The 26004-nt window shown below is 32.8% G+C and overlaps 2 protein-coding genes across 2 annotated transcripts in view; one reads left to right on the top strand and one right to left on the bottom strand.

Moving 5' to 3' along the window:
• Window positions 1-13349, bottom strand: part of LOC111621465 (prostatic acid phosphatase-like) — a 38526-nt gene extending 25177 nt beyond the window's left edge. The window contains exons 1-3 of the mRNA XM_023363618.1: window positions 13232-13349; window positions 4340-4435; window positions 4152-4232 (exon numbers count right to left, since the gene is read on the bottom strand). Coding sequence (XP_023219386.1) covers window positions 4152-4232; window positions 4340-4435; window positions 13232-13339 — 285 coding nt within the window. The 5' untranslated portion in view covers window positions 13340-13349. The remainder of the gene's footprint in view (window positions 1-4151; window positions 4233-4339; window positions 4436-13231) is intronic.
• A 3540-nt stretch (window positions 13350-16889) lies between these two features.
• Window positions 16890-26004, top strand: part of LOC111621444 (ecdysone receptor-like) — a 102653-nt gene continuing 93538 nt past the window's right edge. The window contains exon 1 of the mRNA XM_023363605.1: window positions 16890-17064. The gene's annotated coding sequence lies outside the window, so the exon portion shown is untranslated. The remainder of the gene's footprint in view (window positions 17065-26004) is intronic.

The raw sequence follows: 26004 nt of genomic DNA, 5'->3' as shown, positions 1-26004 counted from the left end.
GTAGTTTACCATAAATATTTGTTGACTAACTGTAAATTATGAAACATTAAACAACAAAAGGGTTTTAAACTGAATATTAGAATAATTACCAAATGTTGCATAATGCCACTATTAGTTCCTAAATTTTATTTGTAATCTAACTCCAATCAATAGTAGTGTCTTTCTGTTACTGTAACAAGTGATAAAGACAAAACTATTACTTTATAATAAGAAAATAAAATATTGGAATGTCATCTGCCAGTAATGATAATATTTTGGAAATAATAAAGTAAAATTAAACAATATAAACAGTTAAAATTGTACTCAAAAGGAAGATATTATTGATAAAAAAAAAACTGGAGGATTACAATTCAATGAAGAACAGTTGGCAACCCTATCCATAACTACTCAAGATATGTTATATCAAATATGGAGTAAATTTGTACTCAGATAGGAATAAATAGTATCTTTTATGGAAACCACATTAAGCATCTGTAGAAAAAAAAACTGGAATGCCGATAGTTTATCATACAGCAAAAAATGTCATTTGCGTCAGAAATACAAAAATATAAAAAACTGAAGTTACATTTTAATATTAATTTTGTTCCAATTATATTTTGTATTATGATGTACTGTACTTCATGAAACCTTTCACATTTATTTAAAAAATAATAAAATTGAAATAAAAAATTTCTAGCATTGTATTGAACTATTTATCACTTATCACTGATTAGTCATCGTCAATTAATCAGCAGTTAATTTTAGATTGTTTTTATCCTGAAAAACATTCATTAATAAAATCATAAAGTATGACAGGAACTATTCAACCTTGTAATATGATAGAATTAGTTAAAATGGCAATTATTGTTCATTGTTAACTCTAAAAAGGACAAAATTCTATTAATTTTATACTTTGAATTTATATCTTGATATGTTAAAATAATCAGATTGGTTAATTTGTTTAATGTATTTATGTCTGAAACAGTCAAAGACAAACTTTAATTTGAAATAAATGCATTATTACACTAAAAAATATTTAACAATGCAATTCTACTTTCAACTTAAAATTAAAATTATACAACATTTATTTATACCCAGTTTAAAAAAGTATAATAGTTCGAGGACTAGCACTACAGTGCTGAGAAAAAGGTAAAAATATTTATATACACTAAACTGATTACAACATACAGTGGTACCTCAGGATACGAAATTAATCCGTTCCGAAACTGAGATCGTATCATGAAAATGTCGTAAGGTGGTTCATCTTTTCCCATACGATTACATGTAAAACCAAATAATTCGTTCCAACGCGAAAAACATACTCAAATTAAAGCCAAGTAATACATTTAAAAAAATAACTGTAGTAAGAAAAACAAATGAAAAATGCGAACTAATGTAACGTCGTATGGTGAGTTTTTGTTCGTATCGTGGAGCAAAAATATGTTCGAATTTCATGTCGTATCCTGAAAATTTCGTATCCTGGGGCGTTCGTAACCTGAGGTACCACTGTACTTTAAAATAATTGCAGACACAGTATTATCTACTAAATATAAATTAAATTGCACTTTTCCTTAAGTTCACACAGAACTGAAAACAAGATTATGTCAAAATATAATAATTTGCTTCAAAAAAAATCATAATAATTGCAACTTTTTTCAAACAATAACTGTGAGTAATAGTAAATTCAAAATGAAACAACATGCATTATTTTCTGAAACATTAATGGACACTTTTACAATCCTCAGACCCTTCAAATAGGACATCTCTAAACAGCAAACACTCCAAATAATAGACACCGTCATCTATAACCAACTTACAAAAATGCAATACCCCACCTTCAATATTCTGAAAGAATTAATTATGTAAGAAATATTTTAAACAAAAACAAAGAATTGGTTCAAATATTCTTTCAGACAAGGAATTTTGACCATAGGCATCAAATAAAGACCAGATTAAAATAGGAATAGGAGAGGAGGAAAGGTTATAAAAAGTCAAACAAATGTGAGAAAACCGAATATCTTCCCACACTTTAAAATGGTCGGCAAATTGCCTTTGTGACATGACCTTTAAACTTTTACTTTGAATAACATTATAAATTTAACAAATCTGAATATATTTCCCACACCTTGAAGTGGATAGTAAATCACCTTCATAACTTGACATTCAAATGAGATTCAATTAAAATGAGATTTTTACAGCTGAAAAATAAATAACATATCTACCGTGTTATAGGGGGATCTACTGTATATATATGTCCCGCGTTTTACGAAATTCATGTTGTACGAGTCCTTAAATCAGTGATGTGACATATAGTGTAAATTGCCATTTAATCGTTTGTATAGGGCAATCCATATATTGGGCAGTTCCAGAGTAGGTGTGTTGCATGTTTCTAACATTGTTATATATAGCAATTCCATATAAAGAGTAGTCTTCGGTCATTGCATGTCCTGAGTATAGTAGAGTGGGCCCATAACGGGTTATAATTCATGTTGCATACTCTTCTTGCAAGTTCAGTGCTTCACCTTTCTTTTGCTATATCATCCTGGTGTTCGGTCAAGTGGGTAGCCAACATTCTTGCTGTGGCCCCAATGTATCTCGTACTATTCCCTATTACTTTTTTTAATGGAACCACATAAATTCCTGATTTCTCAAAGATGGAGAACTTCTCTCGGTCATTGCAAGTCTGCGCAAGTTAGGTAACAGAGAAAGGGGGTTAAGATTTCATATTTAACAAAAATTCACTATACCTTTAAAATGCAGTCTAGTTTACATCTGTCGAACGTTTTCGGTCTGATTCACAAACCTTCATCAGGATCGAATTATCAATCGAAATATATTTCAAATTTGCATAACGGAGATTCCAAACTGCACGTTCTTCTCGATTGCGCATGCTCATAAATATAATTTTATAATTTTAAAGTTGCCGCTTTCCATGCCGACGCTATTTTGTTCGATTCACGNTGTCGGACTTCTCCGACGTACTTTGCGACGACATCGTACGCAATCGATCTCGGGTACCCGAAGAACCGAACGATTTCCGTCGCCGAGCGCCCGGTGCGAACACTTTCGATAATCGCAGCTCTTCGGTTACACTCCACGCTCGGTTTAGACATTGCGACCGTTTCGAGGTTACGACGGTTTAGTACGCGCCTCAAGCTATTTGAATGCCAAACATCTACCGGCGGTATAGAACGGCGGGAATTCGAAATCGAATTTCATTCGGATTTTGGCGCCGCACCGCGTAGATAATTATACTTTTAGTTCTATACAAAGTTATCTCAATCGAAACTCGATTTCTATCATTATTAATTCTCGACAACGTAAGAAATTAACTTATAATTTTTTAATAAACCGACTTGATTAATTATTTCAAAATGTTTTAATCTTCAGTTTGAGATCGTCGGACGGTCAAAGAATCAAAAATGCTAGCCCACCGCTCCGGAAAATCCGGTTCGAGCGAAAGTTAGCTCACTAATTTTCGCAAGGGGTCAACACAAATTGCATAGGTTCCATCCGTTGCCGTCCGGCCACCCCAAAGGTAGGCTAAACAAAAACGACGACGGGCATTAAAAAAAACCTCTTAGTGCTCAAAGCAGTGGCATAGTTGGGTACACAAGGATGCCAAGTTAGAAAGTTTTTCAAAACTAAAATTAATCAAAACTTATTTAAGAAACAGCGCGTCACAATACCATCTTAGTTCTTTGGCCGTTATATCAATTGAAAAAACAATAGCTATTCAACTCGATCCGGAGAAAGCAATCGACCGATTTACGAACAAAAAAGCGAGAAAACGACAATTTTGAATTTTTTTTAACGTATCGTTACGTATTTGTTACGAAATTAAACTCGCATACACTTTGTCAATACAGTTTATATATATGTTTATTACATATATATATATATATATGTAATAAATATTATTAGGTATTCTGTACTCGAATGATAATAAAAGAAAATATAATGCTATTTGTATTTATTAAATTGTATATCTGTGTCGAAATGCCTCAAATCTCAAATAAATTGTTATTAAGTAAGGTTTTCAATCGAAATACAGTAATTAGATATATGTTTAAAAACATATATGTAATTATTTAAAATTTGCAAAGTTTTATAGATAAATATGAAAAGAATTGAAGGAACAAAGCACACAAGGTACCTGTGACGCGATAAACCTCTTCTGGATTTTCAGTCAGAAAGTTTTTATACCTTTCCCTCAAAAACATTCCTAATCTGTAATGTTGATATTTTCCCAACTGAAAATAAACAAATAGAAAATTATGAAAATAATAATTAAGATTTTTTAAAATATTATTACAAAATAAATATTTAAAATTTTTTAATATATAATATTATGACTTACAACTGTCAATTCTCCTAATGCTACTGGCCATTTATAATGCAGGTTAGGATCATTTGGATAGAGAGAAATGGGAGTTCGATCACCGTGTCGAAACACCTAAAAATATTTACTTAATGAGAACATAGATTATTGATGTCTACCATGTAATAATTTTATTAATTATCAGAAAAATAAATCATTATATGTAGTCATGTTTGTAGACATATTACTATTATATATAACTTACTTTTGCAGCTGTTTTGTGACATTTTAAAAACAGCAATGTGTTTTGACTGTAATTTATTAATTACATAACAAACTAATGCATAAGCTAAAGAAAACTTGAATTTATCTTTTGTTAAAAAAATCTTTTATATTATGCTTTATACTATACAATATTATATTATGCTTTATACTATACAATATTATATTATGCTTTATACAAATGCATGATATTCATGCATTTGTATAAAGCATAATACTGAGCATCTTTATGAAAGAACCATTATACACTCACTACCAAAAGTTAAGCACGGAGTGGTAAACTGCAAAAAAACCGACAAATACAGCTGTGATTGACATGAAATGCAGAAGGACAGTAAAAAATATGTTTATGCATGAAACAACACAAAGAATTACATAGAAAAATGAAAACAATATTGAATTTTCATAAAGTATAAGATGAAATCATATTGGAATTATTAACAAAAAGATGTTTAAATCCAAAACAAACAAACAAAACCAACATTAATAGGGTAAATGTTCACCCCTTATCCTTACACAAAGTTTACAGCATGTAATCATGCTTTCCATGAGATGATCAACCACACCAGAGTCAAATAAGTGCCATTCCTCCTGTAGAGCAGTTTGCAACTCTGAGAGTGGCAGGGGGTGGGAAACGTGCACACACAGCACAGCCGAGGGCATCCCAAAGATTCTCAATGGGATTGAGGTCTGGCGAATACGCCTGCCGAGCCATACGTGCTATTCCCTCATTCTCAAGGTAGTCGTCGACGAGGGCAGCTCTATGGGCCATGCATTATCATCCATTAAAACAAAAGCAGGACCAACTGCTGCAGCATATAATTTCACAATGGGTTCAAGGACTTCATCCCGATACCGGACAGCCATCACAGAACCCCCTTGATAGTTGTGCAGGTAAGTGTGATATCCCAACGAAATGGCTGCCCACACCATAATGCTTCCACCTTGGAATGCGTGATGCTCGATGATGTTCTGGGGTTGATTGCGTGTGCCTTTTTCTTTCCATACTCTTATAAGTTTGTCATCTGACTCCAGGAAAAATCGTGACTCATCTGTGAACATAATGTTCCACCAATCAGACACAGTCCAATTCACATCTTTCCGACACCACTTTAATCGTGTGCCTCTGGATTGGATGGATAGTGGAACACAAACTCATGGTACCCAGGCGTACAGTCCGTTCATGTGTAGCCTTCGGCACACAGTAGTAGCAGATATTGTTTTACCAATGGCTGCTGCAACTATTGCTGTCACACGTGTAGAGGTTGCTCTTCGATTCTGCTTGGCTACAACAGCAATATAGCATCTTCTGCAGGGGTCATAATTCTTGGGTGACCAGCCACAGGTCTCCAGACAACTGTTTGGCTTGTTTGGAATTGTTTCCATAACCGTGAAATGACAGAATGATGAATGCCGAAGAAAAGAGCACTGTATGTCATTCGTCTTCTGGAAGTCATTGAAACACGTCAGTCATGCACACTAATTGTACAACAGTTCTCACATTTTTTCTCGTCACTTACATGCAACTCCTCTCACACTTCAGAAGGCTGGCTTCTTATATAACTGCCAGTTTTGCATATTTTGCAACACATAACCGTAATTTATAGTAATTTAACATATTTGCATATTTCCACCTACCTCTGTAGCAAATTGCAGCCTCTCAAATGCCGATTTCTTTCCGGACATGAATATTTTCTGCTCCGTGCTTAACTTTTGGCAGTGAGTGTATTACACATATAGAGTATAATATAATGATTCTTTAAGAAAAGTTACAGTTCAAGTTATTTTAGCTTATGCATTATTTTTATGTATATATTATTTTCTTTTATTATGTAATTAATATATTATAATAAAGTCATATTGTTTTTAAACTGTCACAAAGCAGCTGCAAAATTAAGTTGCAGCTGCTTGTGACAATTTAAAGACAACAATTTAAACATAAATTATATGTTTACAAATAGTATGTCTAATATTGTATTATAGAATGCATCATAAATAATACAGTATTATAGTTCTGTCACAAAAATGCTCAATAATTTTTTATGCATTTGTATTTTTGTACACTAAAAGATAATCAATACTTTCTAATTAAATATTGTTTTGTTAAAGAATCAATTAAGGAAACAGTATATTTTATATTACACATAATTCCTTATTATATTTTGCATCATTTTGTTAATTCCTTTGTTGTCAAATTACTACTATTAAATCCACATAATAAATACTGTAGTGCTAAACTCATTTCCAGAGAACAGAATAACAAAAATATTTGTATTACATTAAAAGTTTCATAACTTCATCTACATCAAATCTTTAAAACAATTAACATCTTTCATCTAGAGTTTAATTTTATTACTAAAAATGTGGCGCAGTTTAACTCCAAAATATTTGCTGATTCAATAAGAATATTTAGATAACACATCAACATATTTTCACTTATTTCAAAGAAAGTGAGAAGTTTTTGTTTACAATGATTTATTGCAAGATTTTAAACACAGTATAATAAAATAATCATGTAGATATTTTACTTTACAGTTTATCACTTGGAATAAGATAAGGATGAGCAAAAATCAATTAACATTTTATAGGGCGATCCATATATTGGGAGTAGAGTAGGTGTGTTGCATAAGATATATTTTAAGATTATTTTAACGATAGTCAAAACTGGTTTGTGTCAGATATATGTTGCTGAATGTGATGAATCATAAATAACAACATACTGTTCCAAATTGGTTTTAACTATTCTTAAAATATATTTCTAGAGACGGGTAAATATCACTTTTCTTGAATTTGAATATTAACCAAATCTTGAATACTTGAATATCTCAAATACTTAGTGAACTTAATTACCTTATATAACTTATTTAGTTAATAATTTATTTAATATTTATTATTAAACTTGTTTTATTTTTTTCAATATAGTAATAAAGTACAACAAAAAATTAAAATAAAAACAATTTACTAAATTTTAAGAAATGAAACTTCAAACTTTTAATTTTGATTTTAAATTAAAATAGCATTTTAAGTACTCTTATCTCAAGTACAATACGCTAACAAGTAATTGTTCCCATTATCACTTATTACTTGTTTTATTTAAGAAAACAACAACAATATACAACAAACAAGAATTAAAAAAACATTCAGGATTTAAACTACTACTTTTCTTGTTACAAGTTAAACCAGAGATACACTAAAGATGCACTGTCTGTACACAGTGGTGAATACAATTGACACAAAAAATTTTTTTAATTTAATATTTTGAACTTTGAAATGTTCTTTTAAAAAGTATTTATGACAACAAATATGATTTATCGGACTGTCTGCAATACAATCATCATGCGTGTGTTCATAAAAGGTAATTATTAATTAAACTATAAAGAAATTTAACGCTGGAGTAGATAAATTACCCAACTTTCACTGCCTGTAACCGGTGTACAGGCAGTGAAGTTGGGTAATTATTAATTGTTCGAATATTTTTAATTTTTGAGTTAGCCCTCTTTGGGTACTTCTTGATCCTTCAGTGTGACTATGTCTGGTGCAATATCACGGATATTCATAGTATTTGATTTATTTTTTATCAACATAACATTCGAGATTTGAATCTCGAATACCTTTTAGTATTTGAATATTCACAGGTAGTACAGTGGAACCTTGCTTAATGAGCATAATTCATTCCAGAATCTTACTCGTAATATGAAATACTGATTAAGCGAAATAATTTTTCCCATATAAATTAATATAAAATACGATAATGCATTCCATGCCAAAAAAAAATACTCAAATATTTTATGTATAACATTTATTCAAAGAAAATTATACAATATACATAGTTAAAGAGTGTGAATCATCATTTCTTCTAGCACAGAATTAACTAACCTGAAATGTAAATTCAATTTGCAGAAAACAAAAAAAATCATAGATAATATGTCAGATAAACACACCAAACGATATGCCAAAATCTTGTGCTACATAAAGGTTATAATTAAATATTAGAAATTAATTAATTTGACTAGAGGTAGGCAGTTGATTCCATCTTGTATTAAATTTAATAATTATAAATAAATAATTTTTAATTTAGACATTTCTAAAATTTAGTTTGGAATTGGTCATTAAATTTATTACAAGATGGCAGCATAACTGCCTACCACTAGTCAAATTAATTAATTTCTACTATTTAATTATAGCCTTTAGATACCCCAAGAATTTGGCATATCGTTTGGCATGTTTATTATATAATAGACTGTGGTTGTCGATGTTTATACATAGTATGTGTGAACACAAGTTTGGAAAAATGTGTGATCACAAGCGACAGAATGAGTGCTAAACACAGACTGACGTAGCAAGTGCACAATCCAGGACTTCTCTCCTCGTCACTAGTTATGCAAAACATCACTTGTTAAGGGAGTCATTATGTTATAATTTTTTTTGCTCATGCAAGGTGCTCATTAAGCAGAGTTCCACTGTACTTGCCTACCTCTATATACTAAAGTTAATTGACTTTTTGAGTCACTCTTTCCTCCAATATTTTAAAAACATCTTAAATTAATTTAATAAATTTTTATATACAGGTAGTTAGTTAACAAAAACTAAACAGAAATATTCTTATATATTCTTTGTTTTAAGAAACTTACAAAGGGAACTGAATCAAACAACATAAGAAATGTGAGTGAAAAATAAAATTTTTGATATACTTAAACTAAATTTTGCATAATTATAATAAAACGCATTTCTATACATTTTGAAAATTAAGCATCTTGTTAGATTTTAAAAATAGACAAAATATTCTGTAAGAAGTTTTAGGATATAAATAATGTAAATGAATGGTAAAATTTGTAATTCCAATAGTTCAAAATGATAAAAAGAGTGAGTATTTAGTATCAAAACTTCTTTGTTCCATTATCTAAGCTGATTCATTATCCTGTTGAATGAACAAACTCAATAGTTATTGATATATTTCAAATGACTCAACCTAGTTAATACATTAAAAGGGATATAATGCATATTCTTACCAGAATATGTCAATATATACATATTGGAAAAAAAATTATCTGTTTCCAATATATCCACATTAAACACAATCAATATATCTAATCTATCTCTACAGATCTGATTCACAATTTACATTTGGTTAATGAAATTTTTTCTGTATTTAAAGGGTGCAGGCACCAAAATCTGGACAAATTACACATTTTTTCCAAACATATTTTTTATTGCAAAAATGAAAAAGTTTACAAATTTTTTAACCACAATGTTTGTAAGGCCATAAAGAATACATTTACTCAATATTTATTTATTTAGCATTCTGGTACAAAGATCCTGATGCAGGGGATAGAACAAAACAAAAGTAGACATAACCTTACAAAATAATATAAACATATTTCACAGATATATCCATCAATTGCAGTAACATAATATAATATTTATAAAAAATTACACATTTCATAAATCATTCTAAACCAAATTCAACAAAAAAACTTAAAGAACTACATGGGAGAACTATCCGAAACAAATTAACAACCAACTAGGTTAAAACTTACATAGAAAAATAAAAAACAACAGTTTATATCACTCTTTCAAAAAAATTCGGATAGTCTCCCAAGCGTCCAAGCAACCACAGGTTAAATAATAGGCACACCATGCCCCAAAATGAATACAGGTAACCCCCGTATAACACGGTAGTTACGTTCCAAAAAATTGCCGTGTTATGCAAAACAAAGAACTAGTACGAAAAGGAAGGTTAGGTTGCAAAATTAAAAAAACATGCTACTATATTTTCATAATTAAGATAAATATCTTCATTAAAATTTTTTTAAGTGATACATATTAATATAAATTAAACAATGTTTTCTTCGTCATCACTAAAAACACTATTAATTAACCGAGAGCGTTTTCTTTTTGGCAAGTTATCCTTATCCTCTGAGCATTTTTCTGCATTATCTTCAGATCCATGCTTTACCTTTTGCAAAATGTATGTAATTTTAGATTGCTTGCTTCTAGTTAAAAGGTCTTTATAAATTTCCTTATATGGTGCTAAGCACTTATGAAGAATAAAGCAAGTATGGAATAAGGGAAAAACATTCGGCAACATCAGAAGCAGAAGCGTCGCGATCTGGCAACATTGAAACAAGTTTCGAGAAGGACCACGTGTATCGACAGAAGGCGAGAAGAGAAAATTTACATACTTAAGTACTAATAGTTCACGAAAATAATAATTTTCGTGAACTATTATTACTTAAGTATGTAAAAATTTATTACATTTCCTGTTGTACGAGGGTTTTACCCAATTCTCGAACCGTGTCAGAGTGAATCCGTGCTATAAAAGTACCGTGTTCTACGGGGGTTACCTGTACTCAATATATCCCCTCCTGCTTGAATGGCTGCCTCCATTCTTGGTCTGAAGCATGCATTGCTTGGTCTGAAGGCACGCTTTAATTGTGTCACGGTCCATATCGGCGAATGCCGCATCAATAGCAGCTCTCAATGATGCAACATTTGGATGTCTGGATTTGTTCGTGACCCTTTCAACTACGCTCCATACATAGAAGTCCAAAAGATTCAAATCTGGGCTGTTGGAAGGCCAGAATTCTTTCAGCCAAAATATGTCAACATTGTCCCACAACCAATTTTGCACCAAATGACTTGTGTGGGCGGGCGCACCGTCCTGCTGGAAAACATACGGCTTTCCAGACGACACAGTTTCCGTCCTCGGCTTCACTACATTTGTCAGAACACGCAAATAAACTTCTTTTGTGACATTTTCCCCTTTGTTAAAGAAATACGGTGACAGGACATCACCCTCACTGGACAGAACACGTAGCACGTGAACATTTGCCAGAAATTTCATTCTTGCAATAATGGGGACATCTTCAGGGTCGTGGCGAGCCAGCAGTCATTCCTTCAATTGATTTTCGCATCAACAGTAAAAATTTCCTCGTCGGGAAAAAATCTGAGTTGTTCGGCAGCATTGTTTCTTAAGGAACACAAAAGCAGGTCACAGCATTCAACTCACTTTGTCTCGGTGGCTTCGGAAAGCTTTTTCACTTTAATTGTGTAAGACTTGTAGCAGAGGTCCTACTCGGCAATTCTACACACGGTTTTCTCACTCGCACCAACAACCGACGACAATTTTTGAATTGACCGACCCGGATCCTCAAAAATCGGCTCCCGAGAACGTCGAATGATTTTGGGCGTCCCAACAACACGCTCCCGCAACTCGCCGGTATTGTAAAACCTTTGTCGGACTTCTCCGACGTACTTTGCGACGACATCGTACGCAATCGATCTCGGGTACCCGAAGAACCGAACGATTTCCGTCGCCGAGCGCCCGGTGCGAACACTTTCGATAATCGCGGCTCTTCGGTTACACTCCACGCTCGGTTTAGACATTGCGACCGTTTCGAGGTTACGACGGTTTAGTACGCGCCTCAAGCTATTTGAATGCCAAACATCTACCGGCGGTATAGAACGGCGGGAATTCGAAATCGAATTTCATTCGGATTTTGGCGCCGCACCGCGTAGATAATTATACTTTTAGTTCTATACAAAGTTATCTCAATCGAAACTCGATTTCTATCATTATTAATTCTCGACAACGTAAGAAATTAACTTATAATTTTTTAATAAACCGACTTGATTAATTATTTCAAAATGTTTTAATCTTCAGTTTGAGATCGTCGGACGGTCAAAGAATCAAAAATGCTAGCCCACCGCTCCGGAAAATCCGGTTCGAGCGAAAGTTAGCTCACTAATTTTCGCAAGGGGTCAACACAAATTGCATAGGTTCCATCCGTTGCCGTCCGGCCACCCCAAAGGTAGGCTAAACAAAAACGACGACGGGCATTAAAAAAAACCTCTTAGTGCTCAAAGCAGTGGCATAGTTGGGTACACAAGGATGCCAAGTTAGAAAGTTTTTCAAAACTAAAATTAATCAAAACTTATTTAAGAAACAGCGCGTCACAATACCATCTTAGTTCTTTGGCCGTTATATCAATTGAAAAAACAATAGCTATTCAACTCGATCCGGAGAAAGCAATCGACCGATTTACGAACAAAAAAGCGAGAAAACGACAATTTTGAATTTTTTTTAACGTATCGTTACGTATTTGTTACGAAATTAAACTCGCATACACTTTGTCAATACAGTTTATATATATGTTTATTACATATATATATATATATATGTAATAAATATTATTAGGTATTCTGTACTCGAATGATAATAAAAGAAAATATAATGCTATTTGTATTTATTAAATTGTATATCTGTGTCGAAATGCCTCAAATCTCAAATAAATTGTTATTAAGTAAGGTTTTCAATCGAAATACAGTAATTAGATATATGTTTAAAAACATATATGTAATTATTTAAAATTTGCAAAGTTTTATAGATAAATATGAAAAGAATTGAAGGAACAAAGCACACAAGGTACCTGTGACGCGATACAATTTATAAGAGCCAATCACTTGGCATAAAACAACAATCGGGCAGCACAAACTGCATTACTCTGTAAAACGTACAATTTAAAGCAAATACGAACAGAATAACCGAAAAGACTAGGGCAGGCGCAGTCCACAAAGTTGTGTTCAAATCTATTTTCATAAAAATCCATCTTAAATTTACAATGAAAATAAAATAAAATCTATTCTTACGACATGCAGAAGCTGAAGCGATTTAAGATCGTCCGATTTAAAAATTTCGCCGCTAATGGCAGAAATTAAATGGCATAAAAACAAACATATTCCAAACACCTCCACCATCTTCGCCACCTTCCACTCGAATGTAGCGCCACGTTCAGTTGATTATAAACAAAACTTTTCTCTTTATTATTTTTTTTATAAACGATAAATTATCCAAATGTTTTCGAGTGAAATATTATTTTAATAATTACGCTATTTACTCATATAATGAGATATTTAGTATTTTTATCAACGATAAAATTATTAATAAGTATGATCGATCGACGAATATTCTAGCTCATTGCCATTGATTGTGCCTTTTTATCTTTAGCTCTTTCCTCCCGGTGAACGCTAAAAGGGGTTTTTTGGGGTCTGTCGCCGGTTTGGTGGATGGCGAGAGACGGGGTCCGAGATATTTGGGACGGACCACCCCGAAAAATTCCTGGGAGTCACCTGCCTGGATTCGATCTCGGATCCCTCGGAGCGGCAAACCGCCTCTTTGTCCGTTTATAATTAATTCGCAAAATACAATAAGAAACTTAGAAGACGGTTATTGTTTCGTGAGACACGCTACTTAATGTTTATTCGGTTGGTTTGAGGCTTAAAACTTTTAACCCAGTCAAACTGATGTAGGCCTCCAACTGCGGAACGATTCGAGCTTACAAAAGAATGGTATATAAACGTTTGCTTATAAAGAATCGCTATGGCTGTAAGAGAAAATATCGAAATACCGAACAAGATGGTGAATTTTAACGAGAAACGTTAGCCCATTAAAATAGTCATTTACTGCTGGATAAAACGATATTGTGCCAATTAATTGTCGTTTTATGTCATTGTAAAATTACTTTACTGCATCAGATATCTGACAAAATGTAATAAACGATTACATTGATAATGCGTTACGAAATGGAATAAATGTAAATGAATGTCGTTTCTGAAATTCTTCCAAATTAAATCCAAAGTGTTTTATATAAATATATATTTATGAACAGGGCCCTTCGGAGGTCGACAGTAACCCGGGCCACTTTTTTTAAACTCCCACTAAACTAAACTAAATCATAAAAGAAAAGCATTTAAAAATTATATTTTAGTTTCTGAAAAATATACATTTATTTCTTGTCAAATTTTATGTAAGAAATGTGCCGGAATAGATACTTTGTAACAAGTGCTTTTAAGGCCTGCATAAATTTGAAGACGATCCAAATGACCCTACTGACATTCTCCGTCATAGGACCTGTTTCGGGATCCACAGAACATCCGTCGATGGTGGGTTCGCTCCTCGTGGTGGGCCGTCCACGAGGGGTTTTCCACAAATCTAATATATGGAGTTCGAGTAGCGAGGAACGGGGCCCTACATATCCGGGTAGAAGCACTCGTAAAGATTTCTGATCCAAATTCCTCCGGAGCAGCGAGCTACTAACCTTATTGTTTCCGCCATTCGTCCATTCCAAACGATCTCATAATAAAGATAAAGTAAATAAAATTTTAGAATTAAATTTATGTATCTTTAATCGTTATTATTATTATTTTTTTAAATTGAATACTAATTTAATTATAAAATATGTAATACAGTAGACCCTCGATTTAAGACTCGGGTAATCTTCTTACATAAAGTTTCGTACTTAAATCTTTATACTATTTTTTAAAAGATTTAAGATATTTCTTGCATCCAGTTTCTTCGAATGTAAACATTAAATAACGTTCTTTTACTTGAGATCATTAAATCTTAATTAAATGAAAATTAAAAACAAATAATCTGGATTGAAATTATTCAAAGCAGTTTCTTGTTACGCGTGGTCCTAAAATTCTTAAATTAAGAAAAAGTGAAAAATCGGTGGTACTTGTATACGACTAAAAATTCTACAGATGTAAAAGCACACAGAGAATAAGGCCGGGAGAACCATACGGGTCGGGCCTTACAAATTTGGTCTTTTATTTAGGAAAAAAATCCTGTTTACTTTATCTATTTGATTTATATACTGTATTTATATGGCTTCCGAAGAAGGCCGAGACCAGGTATTTGTAGTTAGCCAGGCCTTACCAGGCTTGATTTTATTAATCAGGACTTAAGAAAAGTAAACATTATTAATAATAATTTATTGGTTTATTAATTAACTGTCGCGTAGTAGACTACGCGGTCGATGACAATTACGCTCAATATGAGAAGGCTCGGTCTAAAATAAATGTTCAAAGAGAAAAACTTTTTAATTTTGTAGATAATAATATAAATTATTAACCTAATTTTTATTTCTTTTTAGTAAAATCTAAAACAAAACTTGTACAAAACAAACGATCTTCTGTATAAAATACTATCAAATGCCAGAAACCTGTCTAACGCGACAATAGAAGACTTTTTGGGTGCCGATTGCTTAAAAACACGACTCTACATAAAATGTAAACTCATCAAAACGGACGGCCTGTATCCTCGGGTTCCGTCTTGGACGGGTTTTATTGTATTTATATTAGTGATGTGTCGGATATCCGTATCCGTATCCGCGGATATCCGAGAGAAAAAAAAAGACCCGTATCCGTTACTTTTTAGCGGATGTTTAACGGATCTTTTACCTTAATGAATTTCATTATTTATATGAAATTTTAAAGATAGGTAGCAATAAAATACTAATAACTTCAATTCAAATGACTTTTTATTTCTTAAAATCACATATTTGGCGCATTCGTATTGCAAAAATTTTATCACTCAAAATTCATTTACTATCGTAAAATATTTCCATATTATACTACTAAACTTTTTTGTCGACATTGTTTTTATTCTAATTTAACTCGACACTCTCCAAAGATACGAACGTAATCTACGCTATCCCGTGTCACACTAAACTATAAACAAAAACGCGCAGTGCGAGTCAAAACACGTCGCGTTACTAACGCAAAACGTCGACTATCGGTCCAAGGTCGCAAGCGCCGGCGCCGACTGAGTGCGAAACTTGAGATCCGTATCCGTATCCGCGGATCTAGACACTAATGATCCGTATTTGTATCTGTATCCGCGGATATACACTTTTAACCATCCGGCACATAACTAATTTATATGTGTAGTATATATGTACATCGTACAGTACATATTGTACTTTCCTGCCTCGATTATCTTTGATACATTATATATACCATATATTATACATGATGGTAAGACGACATTTGTGACTGGATCTGTCTCATCTCACTCCATCCCATCGTAAAAATATATACAAGTTATTTATAAATTAATTCTAGCGACATTCTCTTTAATGGAAGAATTTGATACTTAAGTATTTTTATTTTTTAGTGCATTCTTTCAGATATAAACGATTTTCACGGTATTCGCTCGTACCATCTCCGAAATAATAATTCTTATACTTCGCAACATTCGGGATGTGTGAGTCGAACTCGGAGCCCGGCGCTTTTAAACAAAGGAGAAGGGCCTCTTTTATACGATAACTTATAACCAGGAAAAATCAAAATCCGAGCTTGGCTACTGCTTTAATAATTTAAAAAAATATGTATTTGCATTAGTAGAATAGTCTACTAAAAGGTTATCGTGTACAGTCGGAAAAATCGATAAAAGATGCTTCTCCCGACTACGTTTCGTACTACGTTGTAGAATAGGGTAGTGTATCTGCGTAACACATGGATTATTTGGGACTTTTTTTGCTTCGTACTTGGCCAAGCTTCGTTAATTTTATTTTAGTAAATGATGAATTTATTTGGATATTTATCGTCGATGGATACCGAGATAATTCGCGCCTTCCTTCCTCATTTGGGATTTGTTTACACCACGCCAAACGCACGATTTCCTCACGGTTTTGAGTGTGGTAAGCGAAGGTTTCCGTAATTAATTAACTAAAAACCATTTTAAAATCTAGTTTAATATTTAATTAAATTGTCCCGACAATTAATAAGGCTCCATTAAAATATTCGAAATAATTAGAATTTAATTTAGTCGAGTTGTTTACGCATCGACCCTGCAAAGGGAATTGTAATAGTCGTGATTATCTGAGACAATTTTTAATTATATTTAAACTAGTTTTCTAATTTAATTAAAATGAATTAATATTATATATCCGGTTTTACGATGAACATACGCTGACAACGCATTACTTTTCGTGCAAAGAAAGATATTCTTTTTGATTATCCTACACATTTCCGGGTAACGGGAAATTAGAGTATGTCTGTGTGTCTATCGGCAGGTAACTTAATAATCTTATTTTAATTTCAAATGGTTCGAACGAAACCAAAATATTTTGATATCGGAATACGAGCGATGATATATATTGATTTTTGTCAAGATTAAATACAGGAAACGGAACTTATTGGCGTTTGTTGTTGCGTTTACGTTATATTTATGATATACGGATTGCGAGTGGTTATAATTCAGCACATTATCGATAAAGATGTATAGCGAATATAATACATATTTCTAACAGATTAAATTCTATATACAGATAAGAGAAGCGCAGTTTGGTTTTTAAGGGGTTTTATTGCTATATAAGTTTAAGGGCAAGGAGACTTCTTAAAGTTATAAGTTATATAGGGAATTCGCGGACTTTCCAGGCATACGTTAGTTTACATAGTATAAAGCGCGTGTCGTACGCTATTTATATTGTATAAGGTTTAGGTACCGGATTCTAAGTGCTGGACCAAGATCGAGTATCGACAAACGCGCAGCGGATAAAGCGTTGTCGATGGGGGATTCCGCGTGTTCTTCGCGAGTCTAACACCTAAACGGGGTTCAATTTTCCGTAGAAAATCCTTCTCGGAAGCCATCCCTTGGCAGACCGCCTACGCGTTGTCTTATTCCATCGAAGCCGACCCCGTCGTCCATTTTATTGATAAATATTCCAGATTTCTAATAAAGGCTCGGAATTGCTATGGAAAGTTTTCTTCTCGAAAGGCCAATCGCATTATTCCAGAATATCCGAGAATCGAATATAATTTCGGTTGTTATATGAATATTCGCGAAATTTGTGGCGGTCAATGGAAAAGCGTTATACCAAATTAAAGATGCAAATTCATGGATTATTACGAATTTAATTAATAATAATTAAATGTTTAATAATGTGTAAAACGTCGCATAGACTGATATTTAATAAAGCCAGGAAATCTTGTTTAATTAAAACAGATTACACTGACACTCGATGGTTTGGTAAAATTGTCGAGTTTATTAACGGGCATATTTGGTACGAAATGGTCCATTACGACTTCGTCCGGGTCTATACTACATACGTAAGCGCTAAAAGGCCCTTTTTTACCATGCCGGGTTGGGCTAATCCCACACTGGGGGTCTTGGACCCCGACGTATTCGTGAATTCCCGAAGTTCCTCGTCCGAACTTTAATCCACGACTGCGGAGCAGCCAGCCGACGTCTCGTATGTTGGTAAATTTCTAAAAATATGTGAAATATTTCAGAAATTAAATTATAATTCGATGGTCGATGCGCAGCCAAAAAGATATCCCAGGAAAAGAGAGAAAAAGGATTTGGATTGTAGCCTATTTATTTACTTGATTCCGTAATCCTCCAGTAATACATATTTTAGGCATTTATCCTTTCTTTCGGTTCAATTTAAATTCCGGAAGAATTTGTTTAAAATTTCGTTCTCGAAAATTAAATGAAGATTTGCGGATGTCCCGATCGAATTTATTGCGGGTGAATTAAAATTTTCCTTTTTTAAAATTATATTTAACCAGGTTTATTATAAAAACTTAAATATTTCAATATTATTGCAAAGATCCTTTGCAATAAGGTAAGTGGCATTCGTTTTTTGTACAAATTTCGGATTTTTCTTACGCTCTTCTTCGATCCAATTCAATTAGAGTAAAACCTCGATTTAACGGACTTGGACTTTTTAAGGGCCTCGAAATGTCGAGAAATGCGAAACATCCATACATACAGATTTTGTGTGCGCGAAAGGCAGGGTTTTGTTCACCCAGTTCGAAGCTTAATAACTTCTGTGTCTTTTGTCGAAAATTTCTGGAATTTTGCAGGGAGGTTTATCTATTAGGGGATTTATGCTCTTAAATTTTGGTGGTTAAAGTCAATGAAGTGGAGAGATAGAGGGTGTCGTGTGTCGTATTTCGAGTGGAATCGGACTTAATGAAGAATTTACTACTCTCAAAATTAACCTTTTTGACATTTTATAATAATTAATTATGTAAAAATGTTTTTAAAATATCGTAACGGATGGCGCCACACGCAGTTATAAATATTGTTGCCCGGAAAGTTACGCAACTCGTTGCTGGATTTTCACAAGCATTCGGAAAACCTTCTTTACTGCGTAACGGACTTTGGGCTTTAAAGCCCAAATTAGTCTGTTAAATGGAGGTTTAACTGAAATTTATAATCATAATTTATATAAATCCGCGCAAATGAATTGTTTTTTAATAGAAAATATTTAATTAATTATTTTCTATTATTTTTTCTTATATAACTTTCGATGGAAATTTAACCAATTTAAGTGGTGGTAACGAGCGAATCTACGGCTCTTTCTTTTATATTACGTTATAAATAATTTATAAGGATAAATAATCGAGTTTCGATGATAAATTTTGTCATGGTAAACTTTTATAAGATAAATTTTACCCCATTCGAAAGCCTTTTATTAAATTGGACGATAGATAAATGGTTCAATAAATTCAAAATTCGCTGAATATAGAAGTACTCGGAGGCTGCGGAGGGCATTGATCAAAACTGCTAACTTGTAAAGATGATCAAGAATGCCAATTCCTCTTATATATAGCAATTTCGTGGATTATGTTAAAGAAAATTGGATATTTTATAAACTGCTATTCAAGAATATAATCTTCTCTTTTCCTTTTCCTCGTGCAATTTTGGCATCTTCAATTTTATCTGTAAATAATTCGTTTTAATTCGCGAGAATGCTTAGGTGAACGAGTGGAATAACATTAGGAATAGTCTGATTAATATTAGTTCGTGTATAACGGTTATAGACGATAAACCGAGGAAAAATAAGCTTAGATGGTTAGGAGACGAAATAGGATTGATGAAGAAAATGGAGAAATTAGTTTCGAGATTTAAGAAGTAGAAGTGAGCTGAAAAATCTTAGGAAAGATGTGTTAGAGTAGGGATAAAGACTACCTAATAGACGAATAGACTAAAACAATGACAAACTCTGATCCCAATTAAACCGAATAAGATGATGATGATGATTCAATATAACGCCCTCCTAAGAAGTGACACGCTGGTAAAGCATCGACGAATACTTACGAATGTATCTCCTCCATACGTATTAGAAATCCTGCAATATCTGCCAATCGTCTTATAAGAGGGTTGTTCTCCATTGCAAACGATATCGTTATCTTCGAATCGAGTGACTTTCAAATTCTAAAACCTTGCGAGTGGATCTCTTAATGCTTTATATTTGTTTTATCGATTTTATTCATATATTTGTATGGCTTTCGAAATACATTTTTGACCGGTGTAGGCGTCAAATCCAACTGAGTATCGCGATTGTTAAAATTAACGCAACATCCTTTAATTTGTAAATGTATACGTAACGTGTGCGGAAATATAATTTTATTAGCCCATTTAATTAATAAAACATAATTAAATTTAGAAAATTAATTCGCAATGTTTCTGTTCTTCGAGACACAATCACATTGGATGATTTCGGTGACTAAAATATCTTTTTAATTGCGAGGAGGGTATACAGTTGGATTGTAACTAAACACGTTCCCTTCGACAATTCGTGTCATAATTCGGTTTTTAAACTCGTTAAAATGAAAAGAAACAATTAAAATATTAAGAATAATAAACTAGTTTAGTATTTTTAGTACGATTTTTGGAGCGTGTTCATTTTCTCTACGAGTTAAAAATGTTTTTAACTAGCAAAAGTTCTTTTAAGACAACCGGAAATCGGTACAGCTAAAAATATCTAATTACGGCGGTTGGCTTACTTAGTGTTTAGTTTTCGTCCGAAAATAGTGCGTCGACATCTTTTTTCCCCCTCGAATTAAATTTCTTTTTACAAACCTTTCGAAAACCCGCAACCAATATAAAAGAAGAAAACGGTGGGCGATTCTTGTCGATAGATAAAAGGCTTAAATATAGAAATAAATAAATTGCCACTCGCTGGAAGAATTATTCTCTTGTGAGAATGTACAGATTGAAGAAGTAAGCGATAACATTTGCCATCCGACCTACATCTAATTGATACCGAGTGATCTATCGATATCGATATCGGTTCCTTTCGTAATCTACTCGTCGTTCCCGTCTTTCATTTCCTAGCTTTTATTCGTGGGAAAGAACTCTTGAAAATTTTAAATCGGTGACTTTTAAATAAAATATAATTCTATTACGCGGCACCACCCGTTTCGAAATGGCGAATGGGCTCATTTTGCCATCTCGAGCGCATTTAAACGGCATCGTATGGCGATTTTACCGCAGAAAACACCAAAGATTATTAATCATTTAAAGAGTATTTTTTATAATTAACCTTTTAAATTGTATTCTGCCTACAGCTCGGCGATAATCTTTTTATATGGGCCAGGCGAGAGTTCCGCGCGGACGAGCCGTTTTAAAATTTGAATTACGTTGGACGAAAAATTGACGTAACTAGAATAATTTATTTGTTTGTTGTTATATTTTTCTTCTTTTTTTAACTTTAAAAATCGATAAGAACTCCAGAGGTCAATACAAAAAAAGATGGATGCGATAAAACGAGAGCAACGGTGCAAGAAGCGAGTTCCTATATCGTGTATCGAGCTAGATAATCAAATTTTAAAACTTAATATTTTTCTACGATATTCGCTTTCCCGCGAGAAAGCAATTTTTTGCACATTTGCTATCCGGCAAAACGGCTTTGGTGGGGGAAAAGCCCGCTAATTTTTAAAAATCGTCACGTTCGTTTAATGACGTAGCGAGTTGGTTTTTGCGCTTTGCTCTGGTTTTATCTTAAGAAATTATCTTTCCTATTAAATCCATCTTGTTTTATAGACTTATAAAAAGAAAATTATTCGCGAGTTTTTTAATTTTATATGCAAACATAATGCGAAACAATACATAAAAGATTTACTTCCCGTTCCTCGACGGTTTTTAATATTTTATATATTTACGATGCAAATATTAAGCAAGAAAATAATTTCGTCTGGATATTTTATATATTTATTTGTCTAAAGTCTACGTATTATCAAGGTTTTTTAGCTTATTATGGATATTTATCTTTGGAATTTGATAAATTATTCAACCAAATAGGTCACCTTATCAATATACTTATTGTATACGCTGCGCTTTCGCAGCAGGAAGTTTCCAGATAAATTTACGATGTAAAGATCGTTCCAAACGAGTTTTTTTTTAGGATTTCGGCACGGCAAAATTTTTCGTAAGCCATTTAACGCGAAGTTGGACGGGGAAATGTAATTAAGTTCATTCTAATTTGATATATTTATTTAATACGTTGTAAAATGAATTGTTAGAGCTTAAACAATGGATTTTTCTTGATAAAAAAGAAGCTCGTTACGCATATTTACCTCTTGGAACGCTACTAGGCCGGATTTAGGCCGGTTCCGACCCTAAGCTATAAATTATAAAAGGCCCTTTCCTTTCGGCAAATAAATAAATTTACAGCTTAAAGTCTCGCGTTTCTAGTCTAGTAGATCGAGGCCCGAAGCTGTAAAATATGCTACTAATCTGTAATCTCGTAGAATAAGGCCCTAAACTGTAGCCTGGACTATACCAGCTTCGGTTTAGAGCCCGGCAGTGTGGGGCTCTAAACCCAAACTTGTATAGCCAATGGTAAATCGGACGTGCCATACCATCCCGTGTTATTAAATTAATGGATAAGAAATTAATTTAACGTATGGTTTAGATCTTAATTCAAACGACAAAATAACAAAATATTAAAAACGAATTTTATTAATGTTTTAAAGTGTTTTAGTTCCGTTCGTTGATAACAGATGGTATTGCTTTCTACGATTTTGATGGTAGTTTTTATCACGTTTACATCCGATTGTATTCAAGGTCAGGGTGATGAGGCGAGAACGATTTGGCATACATCCAGACAAACTGTATAACTTTAGAAGAAAAGAATGAAATTCCATCCTTGAGATTACCAGTTGACCTGTCAAAGTTATCAAGATGTTTGTATGCTTTAAATAAAAACGAGAAAAACAAAAATCGTACAGTAACAATCCGGGAAAATTTTACGCTTCTTCTGCAGCCATTTATATAATCTTCGATACTCTTTCTAAAACTAAATCATCGGAAATCGATAGATTAAGGTGCGAAGTTCTCCCCGCGCAGTTTGCAACGACCATTGCCTGGCTTGTTTTATGTGGAGGGAAATTTCCCTACGTTCTGTTAAAATATGTAAAAGGGAAATTTTTAAAAATTATAAAATATAATAATGAAATATTTATTTTTCTATTATATATATAATAAAACTTGTAAGTTATAAATTTGTAATTATATTAATGTCAATTATAGGGAATATTTAAAGCGCCGTTGTATAAATTTAGGGAATTTTTAAAAGTGTAGGGAAATTCCTTTTTCAAGACCCGGCAACAATAAATATTCGGTAGAATAACGTATCGGTCAAAGTTTTCGAATCTTTATACAAAAAATAAATGAATAAAAAATAGAATGGGGATGGTTGGTATTAAAAAAATCCTCCGGTAAATCTTTTTTTGATAGAACATTGATGCCAAGGACACGAGATCCATTACGTTAAATCCTTTTCTCTTCCAATTTCTCTTCTGGACAATCGACGTGCTGGACGTACTTTTTTTATTCTGCAAGACATTAATTATTTGCCCTATAAAAATTTCTTTTCCGTTTAAATCGGGAGCCATAAACATCGGAAATAAACACAAACGGCGTTATTTTATCTCCGTGGAAAAAAGAGTAACAACGACAGCGCCATTTTATATAAATTGACTCTTTCTTGTAATGACCTTGACTTTCTAACATTGTCCTCGATTTAGAACGAGGCGGCCGAAAGACAAACGTAGAAGGTCATTTGTAATTCTAAGCCATTTATTTGATACAGTTGGAGTAATAACCAGTTGATTATCCATCTGTATGAAAGTCAGGAAGTGTTTATATTATGCAGTACACTCTTCTACGCGAGAATTTTATAATAACGAGTCAAAAAATAAAATATTCTTTTAATATTTCCGAAAGAACGATAATACGTAATTTTTCTAAGTTTTAAACCTTCTAAATAAGTGTATAATACATCTGTATACTTTATTAATAATTTTCTGTTTTTGCCGCCAGATGGCAATTTTAGTATCAATTTTTCAAATTAATATAATTTATAAGATGATAAGAGCAAAAATAAATCTATAAATTAAACGTATTAATTATTCAATTATTATTAATTTTATTAATCGGTGAATCGAGTCGTCGTCGAAACGAGAAAGAAAATAATGCGTAAAAGAAGATTTAAAAAATATATACGATGGAGTAATAGTGGCTCCATCTGATAGCAAACGACGCCATTAATTATTGATTATTGATTCGTATACTTATTTTTTAAATATTATTTTAAAAGATTAAAAGCATTTATATATATAAACTGTGAAGAAATTTCGAAGAAATTTTCGATTTCACGAATGAAATTAATACCGATAGCGTAAGATACGCTATAGAAGTCAACCGAAAGGAGTCGTTTACCCTTATTTTCGCAACTGATTTCGATCTTTAAAAAAATATACCGAGCAATTTTTCTCGATCCAAAAGCGAGGTTAAAGAAAGAAAAAAAAGCTAAACATGTGGGAAACAATACTTTCGCTGTGTTCAAATCATGAGCTTACTAAATATAAGTTGGCTACTCACGCCAAACAAATCTTTTGATCTCTCGCTCACAATCTTATCGAGGTAATTTTAGGGAAGTTCTAACCTAGCCTCTCGTTTCGATATTTCTCGAAACATGTCACAACACGTCACGAAAAAGACGTTACACGAACGGGGCGTTATGCCGCGTTTATCATTACGTGGTGTTAATCGTGCGGAGATCCTCGTATATTTTCGTCCGATTTTTTTTATTTCTTTTCTGGTTGTCAAGGTTTAGATTTATATATTTTCTACTTATGCTTAATTCAATAAATGCCGAATCTCTATATATCCCCATCGTCACGTAGATTCTAACGTCGAGATCGGGGTGTCGCGCGTGCATCGGAATTTACTAGTTGATGTGTTTTAGGAATTCTTATAGATCACGTTTCTTTCCTTTGATCCCGTATTATTATTTAACGTTATTTAAGACGATTTGTTTTAAGAATAGTCACAATTTTCCATCGCCATCGGCTTCTTTATTATTTTTTATTTCATGTTTTTAATTTAAGCCAATTAAAAATGAGGTGGCGCGTGGATTTTTTTTTAAATTTAAACCACCGAGTGACGTAATTTTTTTTACATTTTACATTTTGAAGAAAATTCGATGCTATTTTTGTTAAAGAACGTGGAATTTTCTTCCAAATATTATTAAATTTTCGTTTATAAACGATTTAAATTAACTTTCCTTTCGTTACTTATAATTGTATAACACAATTCGGTGATTGGCCATTGTCCAAATTCAAATTTGAATTTAAAATAAGTGAGTATTTTTGATAAAATTAGAACTAGAGTCTCCATATTAATAAGATAGAAAGAAAGAAAAGAAAGATAAAATTAGAACATTTGTATCCTGCACGTGACGAAATGCGTGCGGATTGGTCGTGAAGTTTACAAACAATCAATTTTAGCCATTGAAAAAGGGGTTTATATGAGCGGCAGTCCGACTGTCTGTCGGTACGTT

The sequence above is a fragment of the Centruroides sculpturatus genome, unplaced genomic scaffold (genome assembly GCF_000671375.1).
Source record: "Centruroides sculpturatus isolate CEXI.00-Female unplaced genomic scaffold, Cexi_2.0 scaffold45, whole genome shotgun sequence".
NCBI lineage: Eukaryota > Metazoa > Arthropoda > Arachnida > Scorpiones > Buthidae > Centruroides > Centruroides sculpturatus.
This window is presented reverse-complemented; position numbering and strand designations above follow the sequence as displayed.